Here is a 23334-nt window from a genome sequence, read left to right on the forward strand (position 1 = left end):
TTTAAAGGTTCAGCAGGACCTGTTCACCCGCTGGTGGATCCTTTAGCAGCTGGACCCCATTTGGCACGTTTTCCCTACCCACCTGGGACCATCCCCAACCCATTGCTAGGGCAGCCACCTCACGAGCATGAAATGCTCCGACATCCGGTCTTTGGTGAGAGCATTTTATGGTCCTTTAGGAAGGTTGGCTCTTAATCTGAACTGTCATTTTTTCTTCTGGGTCTTAGCATTTCTTGGGAGGGGAGTTGGTGGAATTGAGCTGTAACTTCTGTTACAGCCAAGGGTTGCTTGGTTTGTTTTAAAAAAAACCAACAAACTGTTTAAAAGTGGGCCACTGTCTCTTAGGTACTCCTTATCCACGAGATCTGCCTGGTGCCATTCCACCTCCTATGTCAGCAGCCCATCAACTGCAGGCCATGCATGCCCAGTCAGCAGAGCTGCAAAGACTGGCAATGGAGCAGCAGTGGTTGCATGGGCATCCTCACATGCATGGTGGCCATCTACCAAGTCAGGAAGATTATTACAGGTGAGAGATGCAATGATGGCTTTCAGAGACATGGGGGTGCTACAGCTTTCTTCATCTTTCTCCACACTCCATTTTATTTTTCCTTCTGAAGTACTGTTTCTGACTGTGTGCTGACTTACTGTCCTGATGCAGTTATGGAAGATGGTGAAGCTGGACTAAGACCTGATTTGGGCATAGTTGATAGGGCAGAAGAGAAGCTAGGTCCAAATTTTTGGCACAGGATGTAGACTGGTTGAGTCTTACATTGCAGAATTACTTCTGATTGGGCTTTTTGGTGTTGTAATTACTACAGTTGCTGCTTCCTTATCTCTCTTCTCCTTGAGAACAGTGGAGGAGGGTGGATAAGGCTTTATGAATGAGAACAGAGGAAGAATACAGTAAACCTTAAGAATTGACCTAGGGCAATAGGAGGTTGAAACGTGTGAATAATATGGATCCTGCATTAACAGCTGGGAATGCCTAGACAAATCATGTGAATTCTTCTCCCCAGAACTACATGGTGGTGTTTTTTCTCTTGGCCTACCTTATGCGGCACCACCTTAGTTTCTGTTTTGCAATGACCACTGGCAGTATGTCTGCTAAGAAGAAAAAGCCGCCAGCACCTGGCGAGGGTCATTCCGCACGTCTGTAGGGTAGCAAGGTTATACAGGAAGCAGTATATTAAACATGTGCCTTGCACTGCTTTACTCAGATGTTTCAGTCCTTGCTTCTGCTATCCAAAATTGCCTGCTGGCGTTGTGCCATGGGGCAGACAGTTTGCCTGAAGCTGACTGTTGTATTTGCAGCTGCAGATAAATCTAAAGCTTGATGAGCTGGCAGTAGAGATTGTGCTCACATATGAGCACTAGAGGAGCAAAAGGTCATTGCTTCCTCCCACAACAGTGTTACCGCTGCTGTTACAATGGCTCTCATTTTTGTGCTGAAAGCTCACAAGCCCAGTTGCAACCTCTGTTCCCTTCAGGGCACCACCCGGGTGAGGTTAGCAAGAAGGCAAGCAATCTGTGAAGTGTTGTGACACCACATTCACTTTGTTAAAATGAGTTTTCTTTCTCTTTCAGTCGACTGAAGAAAGAAGGCGACAAACAGTTGTAATAAATTATTTATTTGTAATGCTGGCTATGGAAACCCCAGTCCTTGGGAAGGAGTGGAACATTTTTACATACAATAAGAGCTACAAAAGGAAAAGGCTATCTTATAAATATTTCTTTATATATTTAAAACAGAAACAACCACACAACAAGTAGAGACTTATCAGCATAGTGTTCATTTGTAGAGAAGATTTTTCAAGACTGGTGTGGGTCTCCCTGCATGACAACGTATTCAGAAGCCTATTGAAAATACAGGACTGTGTGGAATATTCAGAGAACTTCCTGCAATCTTGGGTTTTTTTTTTTTTATTATTAGTTTCTTTTGAGTAGATGCTAGAATCAGGTTCACAACACAAGTCATTGTGCGTGAAGAGACTCTTAATGCATCTATAGCTATTCTAAAAAAAAAAAAAACAAAAAAAAACACAAAAAACCAAAAAAACCCACAAGGATTGCAAGTAGGTGACATAACAAGCTCTGAATCCAAGTGCTATAATAATAAAAATCTACTTTTATTTTAATACATTGTAGGAAATCTTCATAATTTTAAAGAGAGCTCCGTTCTGCAGCATGGCTTTTTAAGTCTGTAAATAACTTTTTTTGGGTAGAGGGGAGAAACAAAACAAAATTCCAGAAACGTTTAACTTGATTTTCAGTAACATCACAAATTGTGAATTCCTACCTGGTATTGATGGAATACAGAGTTGATTTTTTAATAAAATATATATATATAATTATCCCTTTAGTTAAAGGGAATGATGGGTATCAATAATTTCAAATGGGTAAAAGCTTGAAATTTGGTTTGATATCAACAATAAGCATTAAAGGGAGTTGCAGGGATAATATTGCAAATGACTGTTTCTGTTCTTGGTTTTTTTGGTTGTTTGGGGTTTTTTTTGTTCATGTTACATCTCTTAGTTCTGCAGATGATTTCTGTTGAGTTGGGTTTCTGAGCAGTACAGATGTCCCTTGGAACTAGCTTACCCTTTTGATGCCTACTTCAAGGCTTGATTTTCAGTGTGACCATAATACATTTCTTCCCTATTACCTTTTGAAACTTAATCTAACGATGTTCATTTTAGATTTTAGGCTAAAGTTCAAAGAACTAATCTGTTCTAAAATCTCTTAAAAATGTTCCATGGCTCAAACTAGTACAGCCACAATTTTATATGCATGTGCATATTTTTGGAGGATATACTCTTTCTGGCCTCTTATGTTTGCTACGTTCTTAATAAAAGTGGGCTAGGCAACTCAGTGTTCTTAAAAGTTGTTTTGAAAAGACCAGTTTGTGTTTCTCTTTGACTGTTTTAGTTTTGGTTTTTGTAAGCATAAATTTTAATTGCCACAAGTGTTCTGTATCTCAGGAACTTACTGCTTTGGGATTAACCAGATATATGGACAGTAACGTTCACTGACTCGCAACACAACAGGTCTATGCAGAATAATTCCTGTTGGCTACTTCCCATGTGGGTGGTAAAAGGAGAAGAATACACAGAAGGCAAGTGAGCATTCTTTTGGAGACAGCTCTGTTCACTGTCTAGGCAGAAATTTTTTTTCCCCACTGTTTTGCCATGGGTTTTCTTTGCCAGAGCAGAGGGTGATGCAACCAATGGACATCTGAATCTGTTGGCCATTTTTTCTGCTGGTGCATAACTTCCCCTCCCCCCCCCCATCCCCGTTATCTCAACTCATGAGTGCTCTCTCTCTGCTGTTGTAGACTGTTCAGTGTGATGGCTGTGTCATAGGACTGTACTGAGCCATGTTTGATAAACTTGTAGTTAATCACACATTCAGATGGAAGGCATGGCATGCGCAGTGCTTTATCCATCTCATGCATCTCAAACCAGTGTCAGTGCCCAAAGATTACAGACAGACAGTAACATCAGTTTACCAATTGAAAATATGCATTGGGGTTTTCTAGGTCCTCTTAAGGCAAAAATGTAAAGGAGGGAGAGGAGGACTGTTTCAGCTGATGTTGATCTCCCTTTTTTTTCTGTCCTCTGTTCCAGATTTCTCAGTGCTAAAGAACTGCAATAGCGTTTAATCAGTTCCATCTGCTATATTTGAACTCTGTGAAGGTACTAGGAGGAACAGCTAGTGTTTCTGAGATTTGGAAACCATGAGGTCAGTCTAGAATCAAGGATGGTATAGTCTTTCTCAGTCCATGCCTTCAGTCACTGTTTGCAGTGATCAGGTGAAATGGTTTTCTTCTGAGTAACATCACCTACTTCTGCTAAAGGTGGAGTAGCTGGTAATTGGTCTGCTCAGCAGAGAGTGCCTCGGTTTAAAGGTCTAATCAGGCACATTTAAGTTAAAACCTCCCCTCCTGGTTTACCATGTGGAGTTTGGGGGAGTTCAGCCACCTCAGCCATTTCTTCTGATCCTTCTCTTTTGCTGGTTTGTTTTTTTTTTTAATCTATAGTTCTTAAGAAAACAAAAAAGCTAATTGCCTCCCATGGTCCCCTCTCTGTAATTTTTGGCTTTTTTCAGCTGAAGTTTGCGGTCTGTTCAAAAGCTATTAATTGATCTCTTTCTCTGCTGCCCCCCCACCCCCCGCATTCTGATGATTCATGGGAGGGGTTTTTTTATTCTCATAATTCAGCAAATAAGCACTGAATTTTGTTCATTTTAGACCGATGATTAACTACAACTTTACATGCAGTGGTCTTTGAAACCATCTTGGTGTTCAATGCCCTGTTAAAACACCCCAGACCTTTTGATTTTCTTTAAGAAATCTCTCTTACTTTTCTTCTGTTTTGAAAGTTTATTTTTATATTTTGCTTTAGTGTTTTTAAAATGTCTCTCTTGTTCTATGTCGTCATGGTTGAGCTTGTTTCACTGCACCGTTAAAGCAGAGTGTACATTCTGACTGCTACATTTATATATATCTTGAAGCTTAATGTATATATGAGTAGTTTGCCATGGGATAACACAGTGTGAACAGAGTAGAAACCCAGAAATCGTGACTTCTGTGTTCTCTCCATTTGAGTATTTTGTAATTTTTTTGAAATATTTGTGGACATAAATAAAACCAAGCTACACTACAGCAGCCAGGTTTTGCCTGCAAACAAAATGTGTCTGTTGATTGTTGTTAGTAGGAAAAGTTATTTTCATCTGGGATGATACGGAATGTCTGCGTGGCCATCTTGTCTGTTTTAAAAACTGTCTTCTCTGTCTTGGATTTATTGTTTCTTTCTTTGAGGTCATTTCATTTTTAACGTACGGTACACAAAAACCAACATCATGTCCAGTTCTAGAGTACATTCTGCCTCCCTGAGGCACTTTTATGCTCCAAGGCCACACTGCATAACTTTGGCGTATTTTTCCCTAAGTTAAGCAATCAAACTGACGAGAATGAATGTGTAAGGATGTTTTGGCTTTCATGACTTCAGGGACTTTCTGTGTACAATGGTAGTATGTTGTACCCACTGATCTGCTGGGGTGCAAACAAGTAGTTAAAATGAGGTGTGTGCATAAGCTCTCATTGCGTCATAAATGAGTAGCCAAAAGAAGAGTAGAAAGATGAGAGCTTCTAAACCAGAGAGGACAATTCCCCAAGTTTCAACAGAGTAGGGAAGATTACATGCTGTCATTTGTTACATTTGCCTGTGAACCAAAGGTATTGTTAAACCACGACAGGTATTCAGAATACATGCAGGGGAGAATGAGGCCTGATGACTCATGAAGTGTTAGCTTGAAATTACATATAGTACATTATATAGACCATATATAGTATATATACACCCGTAGCTGAGTTTTTCATGCATCTTATTTTCTAAGAGATGTTACTTTGTGCCCAGTAGGTTTGTCTTGCACACAATGATACAGAGCTGGCCAGAAATGCATTCCAAAGGGATGATAATTACAGAGAGGGCAATGCACAATAACTCAGTATCTGTTCATTGCCTGTGGAAAAGCTAAAATCTGCTTTCATACTGCATTGTTACATGTCTGTGTACATTTGTAGTGGCTCCTGGCCTTCCATCTATCGAGGATTACAATGTATTTCTGTGAGCTAGCTGTTTTGAGTGTTCCATATTTGCATTTCATAATAATAGGCCTCTCCAAAACTTAGGGAACGGTTGGTGCCACAGGGAGAGGTGGTGAGTATCTTCACAGAATAAATGTTTGGTGAAAAGGGAGTCAGAAATGCTGCATTCTGTATCTGGTTCTGCTTTGACTTTGACCTGTGATTTTTCAGAAATAGGTATTTTGACTCCAGTTTGAGGTAGGTAGTGCTCTGAGTATAGTGAGAAATGTGCTCTGTTCTTTGAGTGTGCTTGAAGCAGATGGAGAAGTTTTCATGACAAATTGCATGGGAGTTTAGAGCTGCATATTTGAGCAGGCTGCTCTGTTTGTACCCTGTGGCATTTTATAAGGGGAAGGTCAGGTCTCATCTACTGGAAACAGCTTCTGAAAGTGCTTTTTCTGAGGCTGGCTTGAACGTACGCTATGGTATGTATTTTTACAATTATTTTGTGGGTTTTTTAATTCCTTGTGCTTAATGCAGAGCTTGAATGGACTTCGGTTGCCCTCCCTTTCTTGCTACAGGTTCTGTGTTTCCAGACTTAAAATGAAGAATCCCAGGGACAAGGCCGAAGAGGATTTATATTACTGCATAAACTGAATAATATAGTTCCTGTTGCAGTAGTGGTGTTATGTTAACAATGCCTTGCCATTGCAAGGGTAAAGGCTGGCAAGCCATCAGTCGCATGGCTTTGTTACATGCGTGTTGCCAGACTTCATTCTAGTGTCAGCTGTGAAAAGTAACATAGGCAGTAGGGTTCCAGTCCTATCTAGGCCACAGATAGCTTTTTACAACTTAAATTCATTTAGGTGCAAGGAGGGAAGGTGAAGCCAGGTGTTTTGTTCAGGAATTTTATTTTCTCTTCTTTGAACATGAAAAGAGGTAGCTTTGATTCTGCTTCTTGTGAAATTTCTGTTCTTTGTAGAAGTTCCTGTGCGCTGGGTTTGTTCCCTGAAGATGTTAAAGCGGCTCTGTCAGGCTAGGGTGGCGAGGGCGGGCCAGGCAGGCCAGCGTGCTGTGGCACTGAGGGGCTGGGCCTGCTCCCCAGGGCAGCGCTGTGCAGGGAACGCCAGGCCCAGAAGGTTCCGGAAGGTGCTGCAAGTGAGTCCCTCAGGCCAGGCAGCATGGTGGTGTGCAGGTAAGAGCCTTTCCCCTGCTGTGACGTGGAAAAAGGGTGACGGAAAGGTGGTGGGAGGGTGGAGTCTTGGGGCTGAGCTTTCTCTCTGAGAGCAGCCATGCCTGTTGTGGGGGGAGGCCCAGACCTTGGGGTACACCATCGCCCAGCTCTTCCTCGCAGTGTTCGCTGATCCCAAGGGGAGCCAGCTTCTCTGCTCCTCCCAGTAGTGTCCCTTGGTCCCCAAAGGAGCTGGATCCCTCTATGCTCCTCCTGGCAATTGTCCTTTTGTCCTTGAGGCAGCCAAGCCCCTTGCAACCCAGGGGCTTGTTCTGTCTGCTCAGGTGCTGTCCATGTTGCTGTGACAGGATCTTTTCCCTGTGTCCCAGTCATCTGCTCATGTGTTGACAGTCCCAGATGTTTTTTATCCCTTGCTCTATTATATGACAGGTAAGCTTGAGAAAGACTTGCTGGTTTGGGGTCTTTTTCCAGGGTAGTTTCTTATCCTAAGTGTATCAGAAGGACTCTGTCTGATGTTGGAGGGAAGAGCCCTTTTGGGTGCCCTGCATGTACAAATCACCCTTTGCAAAGAACTGTTCTGCTTGTATTCTTCTTTTACTTTAAAGCAAGGTAATTAACCTTGATTTTTTCTCACGGTGTTGACTTTGTGAAACTGGAGGAAAAGTTACAAGCAATGTAAGGTAAACCCCGAGTGGACAATTTAGCCAGGCTATTTTTTGTTCTTCACAAATTTTCATCTGTGTAGAAGTGCTACCTTGGCCTATGAAAATTCAGCTACTTCTGTATATATAAAGAATGTACTGCCCTGCCCAGTTACTAATCCCCATCCTCTTTCCCATTCTCTCCATAAAGACAAAACAAGTGAAGGAATCTGGAAGGAAACTATTTATCTGCATAAACTCTTGGATATTTTGCAAACCTGTATTCTGAGAATGGTGGCCTGTGGCACCTGGCAGATGTACCATTGACACAGCACAGGTTTCTGACAAAACATAAGCACATCTTCCCTGGGTCTTGCAAATGAGAGAAATGAGTCCTCCCAATAAACACTGTTCAAATCCATCTTCTGGTTGGAAGAGCAGTGGGAAGTTTTAGGCTAATATTGCATTGCTCTGCAGAAGGGGAAAAAGGCACTATAAAAAATAGCACTTGGTGACTGGAGTACACTTGGCAGGTAGAAGTCACATCCAGGATAGGATTTTATAAATCTATTGCTTGTACATCGCTCAGTTTTTGAAAGTCAGAATATATAAATTGTAGGGCAGTAAATCAAGCTCAGTTTCAATGTATGCATGAATAACATTAATGATTATTATATATTAATGAAGTAATGTGCTTTCCCTTACACCAAGGCATAATTAGAGTAACTCAGAAGTACAGTTCTCAAAGTGAAAGACCGAGAAAAGATTCAAGCAATCCATCTTGTTACCCGTTCTTTTACTCCGGATGACTTTGTTGGGTCTTTCCAGTTTCTGAATCCTGCTGCAATTCAGTTTCATTATTTGTTAGCTTTTTTAATATTTGTCCAATGTCCTTTACCTGTGGCAATGTCACAAGAAAGAAGCATGCTCTACAGAGTTGTTGCTTAGCTTACAAGCACTCCTGTCTCCCATTGCAGCTGCAAGGCTGAGTTTCCTGCACCGGGGGACATGTGTGTGGAAGAGAAATTATGAATAAATTGATGCACTGGCCTTGACAAATAGCTGTGTGTGATGTCAGTGGAGTTGTATTTCACTTTGCCTGGGGCCTTTAGTTTTGCTGGAACAGGCTGTTAGTCAGATCTGTAAGATGGAGATTTCTCTGGCATTGCAGCTTGTTTGAATGAACCCTAATTACAAAGTCTAGGCAATTACAAGGAATCTGTTATTCTTGGTCTGATAACGTGGTTGAACATGTGCATTCAAAACACTCCATCACAGCTTCATGGTGGATTTTTCTCCCTCTAGGTTGGACTGTTTTATTGTCATCTGTCACTGTTTTATCCTTCTTTTGGTTTTTCTTTAGTCTGTTCCTTCACAGCTTAATGCTTTTTATGTAGTAGCAAATAAAACTGATATCAATAGCAGTATTTTAAGAAGCACAAGAGGATGCTGAGTAGCAAAGGAGTAAAGGAACACACTACCCAGTTTGCCAAAGAAACTCCACTGAGCTTCAGCACTTCATAATACTGAGGCTTTTCTTTGTCGCTGAGGGAGTGTGTCTGTGACAATTCACTGGAAGGAGGGGGAGAGGATTAACAGAGGGAATTGTTTAACACTCAAAGTGTGGGTTTTGAAGCATAATAATTCTTTGGGCCACACAGTCCTCTAATGGACAGAACTGCACCAAGTCCACTGTATCTGGCAGCAAGGTCTTTTATGTTGCAGATGTTCCTCTAGCCGTTATTTGAAGGGGAAGAAACATGAAGGTAAAGGAGGATCGTAGTTTGGACTTACTAGCACTGTATAGGTAAATTGCCACTAAAGATATGTACTGGGAGATGCGAAATACTCCCTTTCTAGCTGTCATGTCAGGAAGGATGACAAGCTTGAGGAGCATATCAGAAGGATGGCTGGAGAATGTCAAGTGTTTCAGCAGTTCCTGGAGTATACGTTTTGGGAAGTTTCTTGGGTTTAACTTAAATACATATGCAAATCCCTAAAATACACCGTGCCCTTGTGCCAGTGTGATTTTCATTTGCCTCCTGGTGTCACCATGTACGTCTCAAGAAGAGAAAAACATATGAGGCTGATTTTGCAGAATGAGCAGTTGTGTGTTTACAACTGCTGCCACAGTTTGAAGTGTGCAAGTGTCTTGTGACAGAAAACTGAAATGGTTTGTATAATGCTAGGGTTGACATAGAGCCACTGTGAAGTGTCTCATGACTTGTAATAAAACAGCATTTAATTAAACATGTCATCATGTGCCCATCCTGTGCTGACATATGGGACACTCCAGGTGAAAGCAGGCTGTCAGGAGAGCAGCCAGGGAGGTTTTTTTACAGCTGTCTCAGCAAATGGGGAAGCTTTGTCTGCATTTGTATAGGTTGCAACTTGTTCTGAGTTGACCTTAGACTCAAAATCTGAGCGGGGACTTCAGTCCCTAGGGTGGCACTGAGCTGTAAGTTACTAAATCAGATGAAAATGCTTAAATAATCCCCCAGGTATACCCTTTCTTGGAGTATGTGGCACATCTTTTCTTTAGTTCAAAACTATTAACGAGGGGGGGTTTTTTTGGTTTCTTGCCCCCTTTTGATCTGCTTTTTTGGCTCAACAGGAAGATGTGCTGGACCTAGGTCTGTAGTCTGTCCTTCATCAAATTGCTGTATTAAAGCCTGGTCTGTGCTGTTTTGCTGTAGGTGGTGTTGATTAGGGAAGTGGAAATACTTTTCTTCCCCAGCTGGCTGACTGCAAGGTATTTACTCCTTTAAAATAGGTAAGACAGCAAAACATAATTCTGTTGGTTATACTTGCATCTGTTGGTTATACTTGCATCTGTAGCTTTTTTCTTGTAACTTGTGTAGTGCTAAACAGGACGAATTTTTAGCGCAGACAAGCATTTCAATGACAGCAGCATAAAACACAGGTCAGTTATTGTTCATTGATGCTTCTGTGGTGGCTGGGGACATGGAGCCTAAGCAGAGGGTAGTGAAAATCCTTGTCAGATCTGTGCTTATTGGGGGAAAAAACCCTGTTAAAACAGGTACCTTTGCAAGGCATTTACACTCTGTCATTACTGAAGCAATGTACCATGCATTTCATTTGTCAGATGTCTTGAAGACTTTGTAATGGACTGAGTAAAGGCTAGAGGTAAAACCTGAATTACACATTGTCAGTGTGTAAGGGGAACTGTTCATAGCCTGGTTATAGAAACTTCTGTAACTGTTTGGTAAACACAGAGCAGGGCATTTTAGCACAGTTTGTACTGGAAAAAAAAAAATCTATTTCCAAACATAAACTCTTTGTTGTTTCTCCCTGATGTAATGGTACTACTGTCACTTGCTGACATTGCTTTGCTACAGCTTATGCGATTCCAGACTACGATGTGCTTGGCAGACACACTGTAGAAATAATTTCTTTTTTCCTCTTTTCCTTCTGTGTTATTTAAAGCAAAGCTCCTTGACTTTAATTTCTTCTGGTAACCATACCTGGGGCCAGAAACTGTTGAGAGGTGCTATGACAGAAGTGCCTTCATCTAAATGTAAATGTAGCTTCCCTGCCTCAGGCTGCCTTTAAGAGGCTTTTTCTGTGGGAAGCAGCTACAAAGTAATGGTCCCAATCAATTTATTCGTGTCAATAAAAGGTCTTTTATATGCTTATTTGAAATGTATTGCTCTGGGGTGATAGGACCACATTTGTTTTTTAAGCAAGTATGTCAGATGGAATGAGAAATGGCGAGCATAAAGGAGAGGAAAAAGAAATTGTGCAAGACTTGTTGCAGTTGAGGGGGGTAGGGGCCACTGCTTGGGCTTTTGAGCACAAAGGGTAGAAAGAACCAAGGTGCCTTAATGGTGGGACACAAGACAAGGTGTGCTGGGTAGAAGTGGGATAGAACCTCCCCTGGTGTTCCTCCTCCCTGTGCACTGGGACAATCTCTCCTGACTTGGATTGGGGGTTGAGTAAAGGAGTTCAGTACAGAGTCCCTGACAGAGATGGAGGGAGGGATTTTCTGAGTCACTTCAGTGAAATAACATCTGCTTGTAGATTACAGTCTTGGGCAAAGGCAACTTGAAATTCTCTTACTGTGCTCCCCCTCCTGTCTGGTTAAAACAGAAAGCAGGTAAAGAGGTGCCACAGCAAAGTGCAAAATACAACTTTTTCTTTACATATTTCGTATTCCACATCAAAGTGTGAATTCTGTATGTGTGTCTCCTGCCAGCACCACCTATGAGTGGTGCTTTATATGCACGGTACTTAATTTTCTTTTGACTTGGTCTTCAGTTTGAGGTAACCTCACTCTTAAGGTAAACTCACTGACAGCGAAAGGCTAATAGGCACGGACAGGTGTTGATGGCAATTGAACTTACTGCGCCAATGGATCTTAGTTGCTATAATCCTCCCTGCCACTCCGGGCTTTTATTTCTCCTATACAGCATTTTGGCATTTGTGACAAATTATTTAATGGCCCACTGAAAGATACATCTGTCCCACAGGGCCTGGGCTAATGGTTTTGACAATCTGTCTAGGTGCTGCTTGATTCTACCACAGATGCCAGTACTGGTGTTCTGTGCCTTGATCTCCCTGTGTATAAAACAGAGATGAAGATACTGACTTGCTCTAAATTATAGTTTTGTTCTTTCAAAAGAGCTTTGAACAGATGGATTTCTACTATTTGTGCAATATAGATGGAAGAGAACTTAAGGGTTTTGAAGACCCTTGGCTACAGAATTAATAATTGTAGTCATGATTGCAGGTGTGATTTGAACCTAGGCTGCTGGGGTTACTTACACCTTCTGTTCTGCTAGTGGAGTCCTGTAGTTAGATGGTGTGGATCTGGCCCCTAATGCTGTGGCGCTGATGCTTTGGAGGAGGTTGTAAGACAGTGCTTCAGTCTCCATTGCTCTTCTCCAGCCCTCCTGACCAACAGGCATCTATTCTGAAGTGGTCCATCGTGAGGAGCTGATTACACCACCTTAAAGTAGGAGGAATGTGGTTGAGTTCAGCTGGATTTATTTGGGGTAACTGAGAGCAATGCTTACAATATTCATAGAATCACAGAATGGATTGGATTGGAGGGGACCTTTAAAGATCATCTGGTTCTAACCCTCCTGCCGCGGGCAGGAACACCTTCCACCAGACCAGGTTGCTCAAAACCCCATCCAACCTGGCCTATATTCTACCTAAACATATAATCTCTGTAAGATGAAGAGCTTGTTTGCACAGTGTATGTCATGTTGCAGTTGTGTTTGCTCTGAGATGGTGATGCTACAGATGGTGACCTGAGCCATTGCTACAGCATCTGGAAAGTGAAGATCTGGGGTTTTGCTTCTTACATTATTATTATTACTTGTTATGTCTAAGCCTTTGCAATGGATAAGGTCTTTCTCTTAAGAAGATGGCCAGCTTTTTCTTATTGGTTGAAGAATACGAACTTTCAGGCATCTCAGCTCTGTCCTCAGAGTGTCCAAGTATGCGGCTGCTTCTTTTTTTTATCAACAGTCTAACATATTGCTGTGCAGTATTCCTGCAAACTGCAATGCCGCGTGTATTTTTGCATGTGTCAGACTGAGTTCTGAATCATGTAGAGCAGACACTCGCAGATGATGGGGGACTGGACTGTTTCTGGCTGGGCCCCCAGGGCTCTTGCCTGACTAATTTTTTTATTTACAAGACTGCAAGTAAGAAAACATGAACAGTTGGTTGATGTCCCTGGCATGCAATCCTGTGCCCAGCTGGACTGCAGGGACTTGGCAAAGCTGCCTTCACAATGCTTCCTGGCTCTGGGGCAGGGAAAAACTCCCTCTTCCACCTGGGCTGTGTGTGGTGTGTGGAACAGAAAGAACTTTGGCATGAGAGGAGACAACATCTGGAGGGGAGACCAGGGGGTGTGAGGGGAGTAGGCTTGAACTAAACAATTGTCCTGACTTCAGCCCTCAGTGTGATTTAATAGTTTACTGCAGCTTTCTGCCTCTGAGTCACCCAGGTCTTTCCTTGTGCAGATAAGCATGAGACAGGTCCCTCTTTCCAGGAGCTGCCTCCTCTGGCCACTGCCTGGGCTCTCCAGTGACTCCGGCCAGGCTGCAGGTTGTCCCCAGAACCCTGGCTGTCCCTCTGCCGGGGGTGCCCCGGAGGCCCTGGGTGCCATTGCCGTGTTTGCCACCGGGTGGCAGCAGATGCTCAGAAGAAAGGAATCCAACCGTCACCCTTGAGAATCCCTTTCCTGGAAAACTTGAGGAACTCACAGTAATCACTGTACCGCGGTCATGGTCAAAAAGCAATGGAGAGACCCGGAAGAAGCAGACGGAGGAGAGTGAGTGCCCCGGATTAGGAGAGACAAGGAGAGGTCCTGGGAGAAGAAGGGCGCCTGGAGGTGGACACAGCAGAGGCAAGAAGCAGGGTGGACTGGCCTGAAGAGGAGGAAGAAACAGCACGGACAGCAGATGGACTTTTGAAACCTTGTGGGGGATTGATGGCTGTGCTGGGGCAAGGCGCGGGAACTACTTATTGAAGTTAACCTGCTCTGTGATGATAAACGTCTTGTGGCAGCCGGCTAGTTTTGATAGTACTGTGACAAAGCAAGACTTCCACAAACATGGAAGCATGGGCTTCCTTATAGCAGGGGAGAAAAGGCCTGTGAGATCCAGGACCAGCTGCTCTCACACAATGTGGCAAGTCTGTGGCTGTCCTTGGGTTTCATTTGTTTTGCAAAACCGAGTTTCTGTTGCCAGAATTTCCCAGCTTCTTCCTCTTCTTTTACCCTCATGGCTGTGTACTGTGCATCTTTTGGCTATATCTGTCATTGCAAAGTGGTCACAATTCTCTTTTGTTTTGCTTGTTCCACATGAGGGCCTGGGAGACACGTTTTAAGTGAATTGCTCTGTGTATGTGTGCACATTTATATCCTGGGGGAATACAGTCTAGGAATTCTTGTCTGGACTCTGTACTGGCTCCGTGGTCCTGTGCGAGCTGTGCTGCCTCCTGGTGCCTTGATTTCCCTCCCTGCAAGTTATGTCTTTGAAGCTCTTGTATGGAAACAGGGATATAAACACAAGGCAGCTGCCCTGAGAATATTTGTTTCTTTTAGATGGTCTTAACTCCAGGCTCACTCTTGAGCCTGAAAAATACACAACCCATGCAATAATATTTAATATAACAACCCCAGCTAACAGCAGCCCTCTTCTTCCATACCATTCAGCAGCTGGGTGACAGCACAAGGGCTTTTCTTTTAAACTTGTTGGCTTTCTTGGTTTGACTGTCACAGCCTCTTGAGAGCTAGCATTTGTCTGGAGGGCATGTCAGGGTGCCTGTCAATTACTGCTGAAGATAGATGTCACTTACCAAACAGATGTACTGCAGTGATCAATGGCTACTGTCAAATAGTATTAGTCTAGTAAGGAATGGTCTCTGTTGTATTGATAGAAGATGCCCTACAGGAAATGCTTCTGACCTTGTTGATTAGCCCTCTTTTTTTCCTGCACATGGCACCTGTGTGTCAAGAGGGGACTTTTCTGAAGATGTCTTACAGGGAATCTGGCTTTCTGAAAGTTCCCTTTGCAGTAGTCTGTCACAGCATGAGTGTGCCCAGCTCCTGGTGCCAGAGCATTAAGGGGCTTGTGGAGTATGTCCAGAACTGGTGTGCGTGGACTGTGTTTGGGCACAGCTTCAACCTGTAAGCACCTGCAGATGTGGAGCCAGTGCCCCTTAATAGCCAGCCTGCATTTGTGGCAGCCCAAACCCTGCCTTTACATTATGCACTGCCCTGTCCCTGACAGTCTGCACAACTAAGAAGTGGTAAAAGAGGTCAGAGGATCTGGGTAGCAAATGCAGTAAGCGAAGGCATAGGCCAGTGATCAGCAATGCATGGAGGCAGAAAGGCAGGCAGTGAAAAAACATGACAGGCAGGAGCGTTACATGAGATGCAGAGGGTTCCTTGGGAACAGGCAGGAAGAAAACTGCTTTTCTTCTACATGGTAAATAGTTTGTCTCTGAAAAATCAATTTTAAAACACACAGAGTTATAGTAAGAGCCCACAGCTCCTGCCATCTCCCCTCAGTACTTCTCTGCCCCCAAGCTTTCCAAACCTTAGTGTTGCAGAGCCTCCCCTAAAAGTGGTTCCCCCTCAAGGAGGGTAGAAGTTGGGATAAGATTGTTTAATAGAATAAAATGTTTCAGTTCAGGCACAGGTGTAGAGTCTCTGGATGTGCTCTAATGCAAGCCATACTGTTCCCAAGCATGTTGTGGTCACAAATACTTGAGAATGAGACTTGGTCACAAGTGCCATGCAGCTCTGTGCTTAGGTGTTTCATTCCAAATCACAAGCTGGGGTCTTTGCTGCTGCTTCTCTGTGCACAGCAGTGAAGTCAGGTTTTGCTGTCGTCTCAGTCTACAAGTAGTAGCTGAATTTTCTGGCTGCGGATGATACCTGTCTATCTGTACATTAAATGTGCAATAATACTTGGTGTAACTTTTTTTTAATGTAAAGGTTATTAAGAAATTGTGGCTAGCTGACAGCATCTAAGAACTATTTAATGTAAAAATCATCTATGTTATGCAATACTGGTATTATGCAATACTGGTATTACGCAAGCTCTTTCGGGGTAGAAGTGGTACTTTGCCTATATTAATAATATCATATGTATAGCGTATATTTGTCAATGTTACAGAAGACAAATTGTGAGGGAACTGAGAGGGAACTCTCCCCCGTGGAGAGTCGGCCAAGTCACGACAATCACACCAATATGGCTAGATGCCGTGCTCGCTTTATTAAACAAACAGGTCATATTTCTAACTTAAACCGACCGCTCACCCGACTTTACACACAGGTGATTGGATAAAAGTCTCTGGGCCACATGGGGGTCCGTGTCGCTGATCGGTGGGCATGCTGCAGGTGCCTGATAAGAGTGTGCAGATGAGAGTGTGTTGATTTCACGGTTCCCAGGGCTTGCTCTGCACCTGGCTTCTTGTTTGTGCACAGCTTGTTTTCCTTCTCCCACTGCTTGTTCCCAGGACAATTTAAAGCTGCTCTGCAGCTTCAACTAACAGGCCTGGGTTGTCCAACTCGGACAATGGCAACATATGTCCTCGGTCCTTTAAAAATCCCTCTACAAGGGAACAGGAACTAAGAGAAATGAAGTGTGTTGTTGGAAGTCCTTGAGAGAGGCAGAGGGAACTGACAGCAGGTGCCTGACTCCTTCAGTGGTCTGTGTTAATTTATAAATGTGTAGTTTGTATTTCTGTTTGTGTACGCATGTATATATATGCTGAATTTTTGTGTGTATAGCACTGCTTCTGCATGCAAATGTGCCAGCAAAATGTCCACAGGGGCAATGTCCAAAATGTCTGGGTGTTGATTCCAAGCACTGAAATGCCTTTTCTCTTTGTCCCAGGTTCTTTTTGTCCTGCCTGTCAGTTTGTTAGTATAGAAGCCCGTGTTTATCAGGTTGTCTGATCTTGGGTTTTCCATGGAAAGCAGACTCTGTCCCCCAGGTGTGGGAGTGCTCTTGCAACCTTCTTGGTGCCTTTTCTAAAAACCAGGGTGCTGGCCCATTGCAAACAACATCATAAAGGGAAGAGGAAATTCTTTGAGTGGGATTGCTTTTTAATTTCTTCTAACCCACCTGTCTAGAAGTTGTTCATTGTGGTGTGTCTTCAGCCCTAGCTCTTTATATGGAAGTGTTTCATGACCTTTCCCCGTGCATCTGTTTTGCTGGGGAGCTCCAGGATCTGAGAGAACTCAGCCACTGCAACATGCTCTTCCAGGTGCTCTTTACTGATGACAGGCCCTGTGGAGGCCAAGGAAAGCTCCAGTTTGGTTTTTCGTTACAACCGTTGCTGGAGCTGTTGCTGGAGCTCCAGTGGGATGAAGGGGATGGGGAAATCCCATCAAAACCTTTGCTTTTAAAGGAAGAAACACAACCTATTCTGCCTCAGTGAAATACCCATCAGTACCTATGAAAGGCAGGGAAAAACATGTTGCAAATTCAAGGACATGGCTAACTGTTCTCCAGCAGGGCTGCAGTCAAAGAAGCCAAGCCCAGTAGAGCATCTAGGCTTGTTCGAAATGCTATGTTCCTGTTTTATAACTGCAACGGCCATTTTTTACAATCTGGTCAGCAGCTAGTACATATTCTTGCATAGTGCATGAGTGTAGGGGTGTTTGGGTGTTGTAGATGCTTACAAATGGAAAGTAATCTGCCTATTGAGTGCCAAAGTGTATCTTAAGTCTCAGTTGCTCAGTCAGAAGTGTTTAGCTTTGTTCTTCCCATGAGGTTTTGTTCCAAGACAGCAAAGAGGAGTATGCCTTGTCATTCCTATGAGAGTAGACAGGAACAAATGACCCAGGGATAGAGTTTGCAGTAGGATCTAGGATCAGTTGCCAACTCTGGCTGCTTCTATATTATTTTTTTTTTATTCAAAATCGAGAAGATAGTCTCTGCCCCATTTTTAAGTGTGCTTATATGAAAAATGGCCCTTCTGGATCAGTTGGGGTATCTTGTAGCAGTTTGGAAGGGCTAGAAGTCTATACCTCTTCTGCTCGAACCTTTAAGTGTTTTTTGTTGCTGGAGATCACTGACAGGGCTTGCAGGTGCCTCTGGTAATATTCACCAGCATGGGTGAGGGAGGAGAGAAGATGGACACATGGATGTGGAGAACTGAGATGATGTCGCTCATATCCTTTGTTTTTGTAGTGGCCTAGACAATTCGTAGCATGCATGTGTTTTGCACCTGCTCTTTTTTTTCTAGACTGCTCAAACTCGTGACCTATTCTGACTGAATTGCTTGAGCACAGAACAAAATGAGTTCAGCGGAGCACATAAAGATGTGTGTGCTGGGACATGGGAAAAATTATAAAGTGTGTACTTTTCAAACCTTTAGATGCAGCAGGGCAGAACCATCCATGTGCAAGATCTTTCTGCAAAGATTTCCTCAGACGTGGGGCAAGGAGTGGGAAGTCTGGTGTCAAGAGCTGGTGTATGTGTTGATATACTCTGTAGTGACTGAATCCCAAGCCAGGTGGAAGTCAAATCAAGAGCAGCCAAAAGGATACCACCTGCTTACTCCACTAATGAACTTAGAATGAACCAGCATGTTGCTAAGACCGACCCTTCTTTGGCTTTCATGTTGTCCTCACAGCCAGGTGTTAACCCTCGCCCCACCAACTCTGCCGATTATATGGGACAGTTTAAACTATGCCCTTTGATATTTAGCATCTCCTGTGCTAGAGGTCTGTATTTGTAAAGTAAGGAAGAGCAAGACCCTTGGCCCTTCTGCCTGGTATGTGCAGGGCAGCCAGCTGGTGGCTTTTCAGCTTTTATTTTTAGTACAGTCTTGATGAGGAGATAAATGACAGCACCCCATTTTGCCATGCACCAAAGAGCACACTTCTCTCATGCCCCATACAGGAATGCTAGAGCTTGTAGATTCCTCCTCTTAACTTGGAATGCCTCTCTTGGCAAAAGGAGTTTTCCCTGGAGCTGGACTCAGAAGTAACTCAGTTGTTTCCTGTGAAGAACTGCTCTACTCAAAAGACCATCCTGCAGCCCACCTGCTCAGCTCTTCATCTTTTGCAGCATTACTGGTGGGGAGCAACTCATTCATGTCACTCTGAATGCTTGTGGAGGAATGAAAAGGTTTATGACCGCCTCCCTTACTCCTCATCCACCTCTACTGTTCCCCCTTCCCAGAGCTAGAAGGTAGGAGGTTTAAATCGTGCTTTGAGCAAATCCTGACTTGCTTCTAGCTCCTACACATAGCTTCTGCTGGTTGCATTTTAATTTTTTCCCTGGAAATGAGCCTACTTAAGTGACTTCATGTATCATGTATATATAAAAACATCCTTACAAGGCTGCCTTTGAGTTGCCTTTTCTGGATTGTTACGTAGGGTTGACCAAACATTTCTTACCTCCTCCTGCAGTGGATGAGATGTCTGCTGTTAATTATGTTTAATGACTGAATTCACTAGGTGAAATACAGCACGCTCTTCACTTGTCTAAGATCTGCTGTATTGTAATTATGGTTTTCAGTATGAAAGTACCTTCTGCCATTTCTGATATCCCTGGTCCAATAGCATTATTGATTTCTTATATACAGGGAACAAGTTTTACTGCTTATTTTCTGCAGATGTTTCCTTGGACTGCAGTACCATCTTTCTAGCTTCCAGGATTGCCCTTTCATTTAGCTTTTAATGCAAGGCACCCAACCAGTATCTAGCTCCTGGCCAGTCGTGTTCCCCTCCCCGCCCCTTCATGGCTTCACCTCATTTCTCCCACTTTCATCCTGAAGATGCAAAAAAAGAGTACCAACCATGGATTCACTCTGAAAAGAAAATCAAAAGTCTGCATTTTTAGCTGGGAAAACTTCTTGACAGTATCAAAAGCTGAGAGGTGACTTTGAGATCGACAAGGTTCAACCCTGAGCCAGTAAACCAGCTTTTTGAAACAGACCAGAGAGAGAGGAAGATTAATAGTCCCCCTTAGGGGTCTTCCTTTGTATTGCTTTTGCAACATCAATATATAGGCTTGGCAAATCTTTTGTTATCTTCTGCTTTCAGTGAAATGCAATATAATTCTTCTTGCCGATACCTGGATTTTAGGTAAAATATATCTATTCAAGTGCTATGGTCTTTGGACAATCTATATGGACACTGAATACTTCCTGTAAGTTGCAGAGCGCATGCATGTTCTGTCTAGATCCGCGTACATACAAGCTCTGGAGAAGTGCCCAGTCTAACTAGCAGTGACTGGGGAAGAAGTTCACTTGTTAGGATCTGGATGTAATTAATAGAATATTAGCAAGAGGAGGTGGGTGAGCCAAGAGATGTAAGCAGGGCTGTGCAAAAGCTTTTGTAAAAAGAAATACTGTGGGGAGCCCACAGTGGGGAAAAAAAAAGACTGTAAAAAATGAGTGTGCTGTTTGCTGCCTGCCCCTGTGGAATGCCTGATACTGTGCAGTCTTTGGACTTCAGAGAAATCAGTCCCATGCGCATGACAGTGCTTCTCTTTTCCCAATAGCAAGGAAGGGTTTCAGCACATGCTGGGGAAAAGACATGAGAGGCTTCTTTAACTGGCTTGTGTTTCAGCATTTGTTCTGTTCATGAAATTAGCCCCTTCAAGGTACTAGTATAGGTTGTTATTGGTTCGATACGCAGCATGTGTTTTATGTGAAGGTTTATCTGCCATTGCTGGCTTTCTTTTTCAGTGCTTCAGCTTCCTCTTCTGTAGACTTATAAACTTGCATTAAGGGTTCTTAAATGCTCTGAGATCTTCAGTGAGAAAGATTCTGAAGGGGCCCGACATAATGTGGGAAGCCATGATGACAAGAGGTTTTCTATCTGTCCTAAATAAAAGGTGTGTTGTACTTCAGTCTGGCTACTAGCAGCTTGGGCAAGAATGACTAAATGTGGAGAGGGTTTGGCCTAAAAAAACAACTCAGTACTTAAAATGGGGCCTTTGACCCAGTCTTCCTTTTTTGCATATGTGTAAAAAATATTAAAGGGTGGTTTTGCCTCCAGGTGATGTGCCTGCTCTGACAGCATCATAAACACTGGTATAGCATGTACGCCTAGTTCCTTACAGCTGTTTATTCTGTGTTAAGAGGGTTTGTTCTGGATGGGTGATCGGGCTGTCCTGCTGTCTCAAGACTGCCAGAAAAAGCAATGGTAAGACGTTTGTGTAAAGGGTGAGAAAGGGAAAAGTTTTATCTTGATTCTCAGCCTGTGGGTTCCAAAAACATACAGTTCAATGAGAGTAAAAATGCTCAGTGAAAAGTGGAGGCACTGAGGTGTCTTAGAACGTACAGACATTTGAAGGTGACAGTATCTCTTGTACTGGCCGATTTCATGGAGCACCTAGGAGGACAGCCACTAGGTGCGGTAAAACAAGGTCAGAGGAGTCCTTCTAGGGCAAAAGAGCAGTTAAAAAATTACATTGGTTCTTAACAGGAAGGCAGTGAAATAGCTAAAATGCAGGTGTGTTATTAGAGGTAATCTAATACAAGAAAGTACCCTGGAAGCAGAAGCCATGTTTAAAACGAGCAGCAGCCACTGGAAAGCCCTATCAGGAACAGCAGAAAGTTGGAATAATCAGTCCTAGAAGGAGCACAATTCATTGCTGCAGCAGGTAGAGTTATGAAATATGTCACATCTTAGTAATATGAGTTGGATTATCCAAAACCCAGCAGCTGGATAAGACTTAAACCCCCACCCCTCAAAAAAAAAAAAAAAAACCAAAGAAACCCCCAACCCAACCTTGACTGTCTGCTGTCATTAAGGGTCATATGCCACTTTTCAAACGAGGTCTCTGAATCCAAATGCTGGAAAGTAAAGTCTGCTGAAGGAACTTTGCTAGTGAACTGGATAGTTCATCTTTCATGTGTCTTGTTAAACTGCCATGTAGTGTTGAGGTTCTGGTAAGAACTACTGTACCTATTGTTGTAGCTGTGTAACAGTCATTTTTCTGTAGAATGTTTGGAGATGTGTGAATATTGGTATGTTCAGACCTGTGAGACAAAACTTCATGAAGATTTCCCAACCTCCTAGCAGTCAGCAAAGTCTGGTCAGTGGCTGTTGCAGAGGAGGAGCAGCTCATTTTTCTGCTTCTATCCTTATTGTTCACTTCAAGGAGAAAAGTTAATAGCAAATAGCTATGATGCTGAGCAAAATCCAGCAACTGGTGGTTCCCTAACTTGGAATCCAAAGCAAAGCAAATCAGAAAAGGCTTGTGTGATTTGAAACTTGAACTTGGGAATCCTGAAGTTTTGTGATTCAGAATTGCAGAGCAAAGATTTGGATTAACCTTGCCTTCCTTCTATGGCACAAGGATTTCCCTCTTGGTGCTAAGAGTGTCTGGGTTGGTTAGACCACCTTCTAGATACATACTAAAGACAGACATGTTAGTGTTCTGTATTGCATGGGAAATGTTTTTACCGATTGCGTTCCTTATGGAGGTAAGCATTACATTTTTCGTTTTCACAAGTCTTAAGCTTCTGTGTGCATGTGTATAAATATGTAGGTATGCATAGACAAATACTTAAGTATTTGTATGTATCTCCTGACCCCCCGAGATGTTATCGGTCTTTGCCTTCCTCACGTTTCACAGGGCATGGGAAGGCCAGAGAGATTGGAAGCCTCAGCTGTTGTGTGCGGAGAAGCCGTCAGCCTTCTAAAAGAGCATGTAGCCAGCAAGTGCATCGTGGTGCTTCGGTACCGAGCTGATACCACAGGCCTCCATCTTTTTATGAAGAGGGATCCCAAGGAAATGTGCTGATGTTGAAGGGGGAAAGGTGGTGGGGGAAGAGGTAGGAGGCAGCTTTCAACCAATTTTAGGCTTAACTCCTGTGTTCCTGAAAATGGTTCTGGGCTTTGAGGGATTTGCTTTTGGCTTTTTGACTTAAGCACATCCTCCGTCACAGCTATCCACATGTGCTGAGCTGCCAAGAGGTGTTGCTTAGGGAACTGTGGTGATACGGATTCTGTGCATGCCAACCATCCTGAAGGCCATAGCTGTATTTTACCCTATAAAAGCTTTCCGTAATACTAGGCTTCTGTTAGGACACGATTTTCTTGAATTCCACCCCCTCAAGGTGATTCTCCCACACACCTGCAGGCAGCAGGACTAACGTCATCTCCTTTTGCCCACTTGGGCTTAGACTAAAATCCCTTCCCTGGCTATTCTTTAGCTTTTACAGCCTTTGAGCCTTCCCTTGGGCCTGGTTGATAGTCCTTTGCCATTTCACCCTGTTCACAGCCAGCATGAGTCTAGGTACCGACTATCTCAAAGAATTTCAGTTACACGATAAACCTGCTTTTTTGTAAATTAATTACAGCATTTTAATTGCTTTCAGAGGGAACTACAGGAAATCCTGTCTGCATGGTGACCTAGCATAAGCAATGATGGAAAGGTGCATCAGATGTGACCTCCGTG

General features: G+C 43.2%; 1 protein-coding gene across 1 annotated transcript in view; it reads left to right on the top strand.

Annotated features, from left to right (window-relative positions):
* Nucleotides 1-23334, top strand: part of RERE (arginine-glutamic acid dipeptide repeats) — a 326197-nt gene that overhangs the window by 262146 nt on the left and 40717 nt on the right. Inside the window, exons 20-22 of the mRNA XM_080377911.1 lie at nt 8-154; nt 346-526; nt 1585-6779. Coding sequence (XP_080234037.1) covers nt 8-154; nt 346-526; nt 1585-1618 — 362 coding nt within the window. The 3' untranslated portion in view covers nt 1619-6779. The remainder of the gene's footprint in view (nt 1-7; nt 155-345; nt 527-1584; nt 6780-23334) is intronic.

The sequence above is a fragment of the Falco punctatus genome (genome assembly GCF_963210335.1).
Source record: "Falco punctatus genome assembly, chromosome: 3".
In the NCBI taxonomy this organism is placed as follows: Eukaryota; Metazoa; Chordata; class Aves; order Falconiformes; family Falconidae; genus Falco; species Falco punctatus.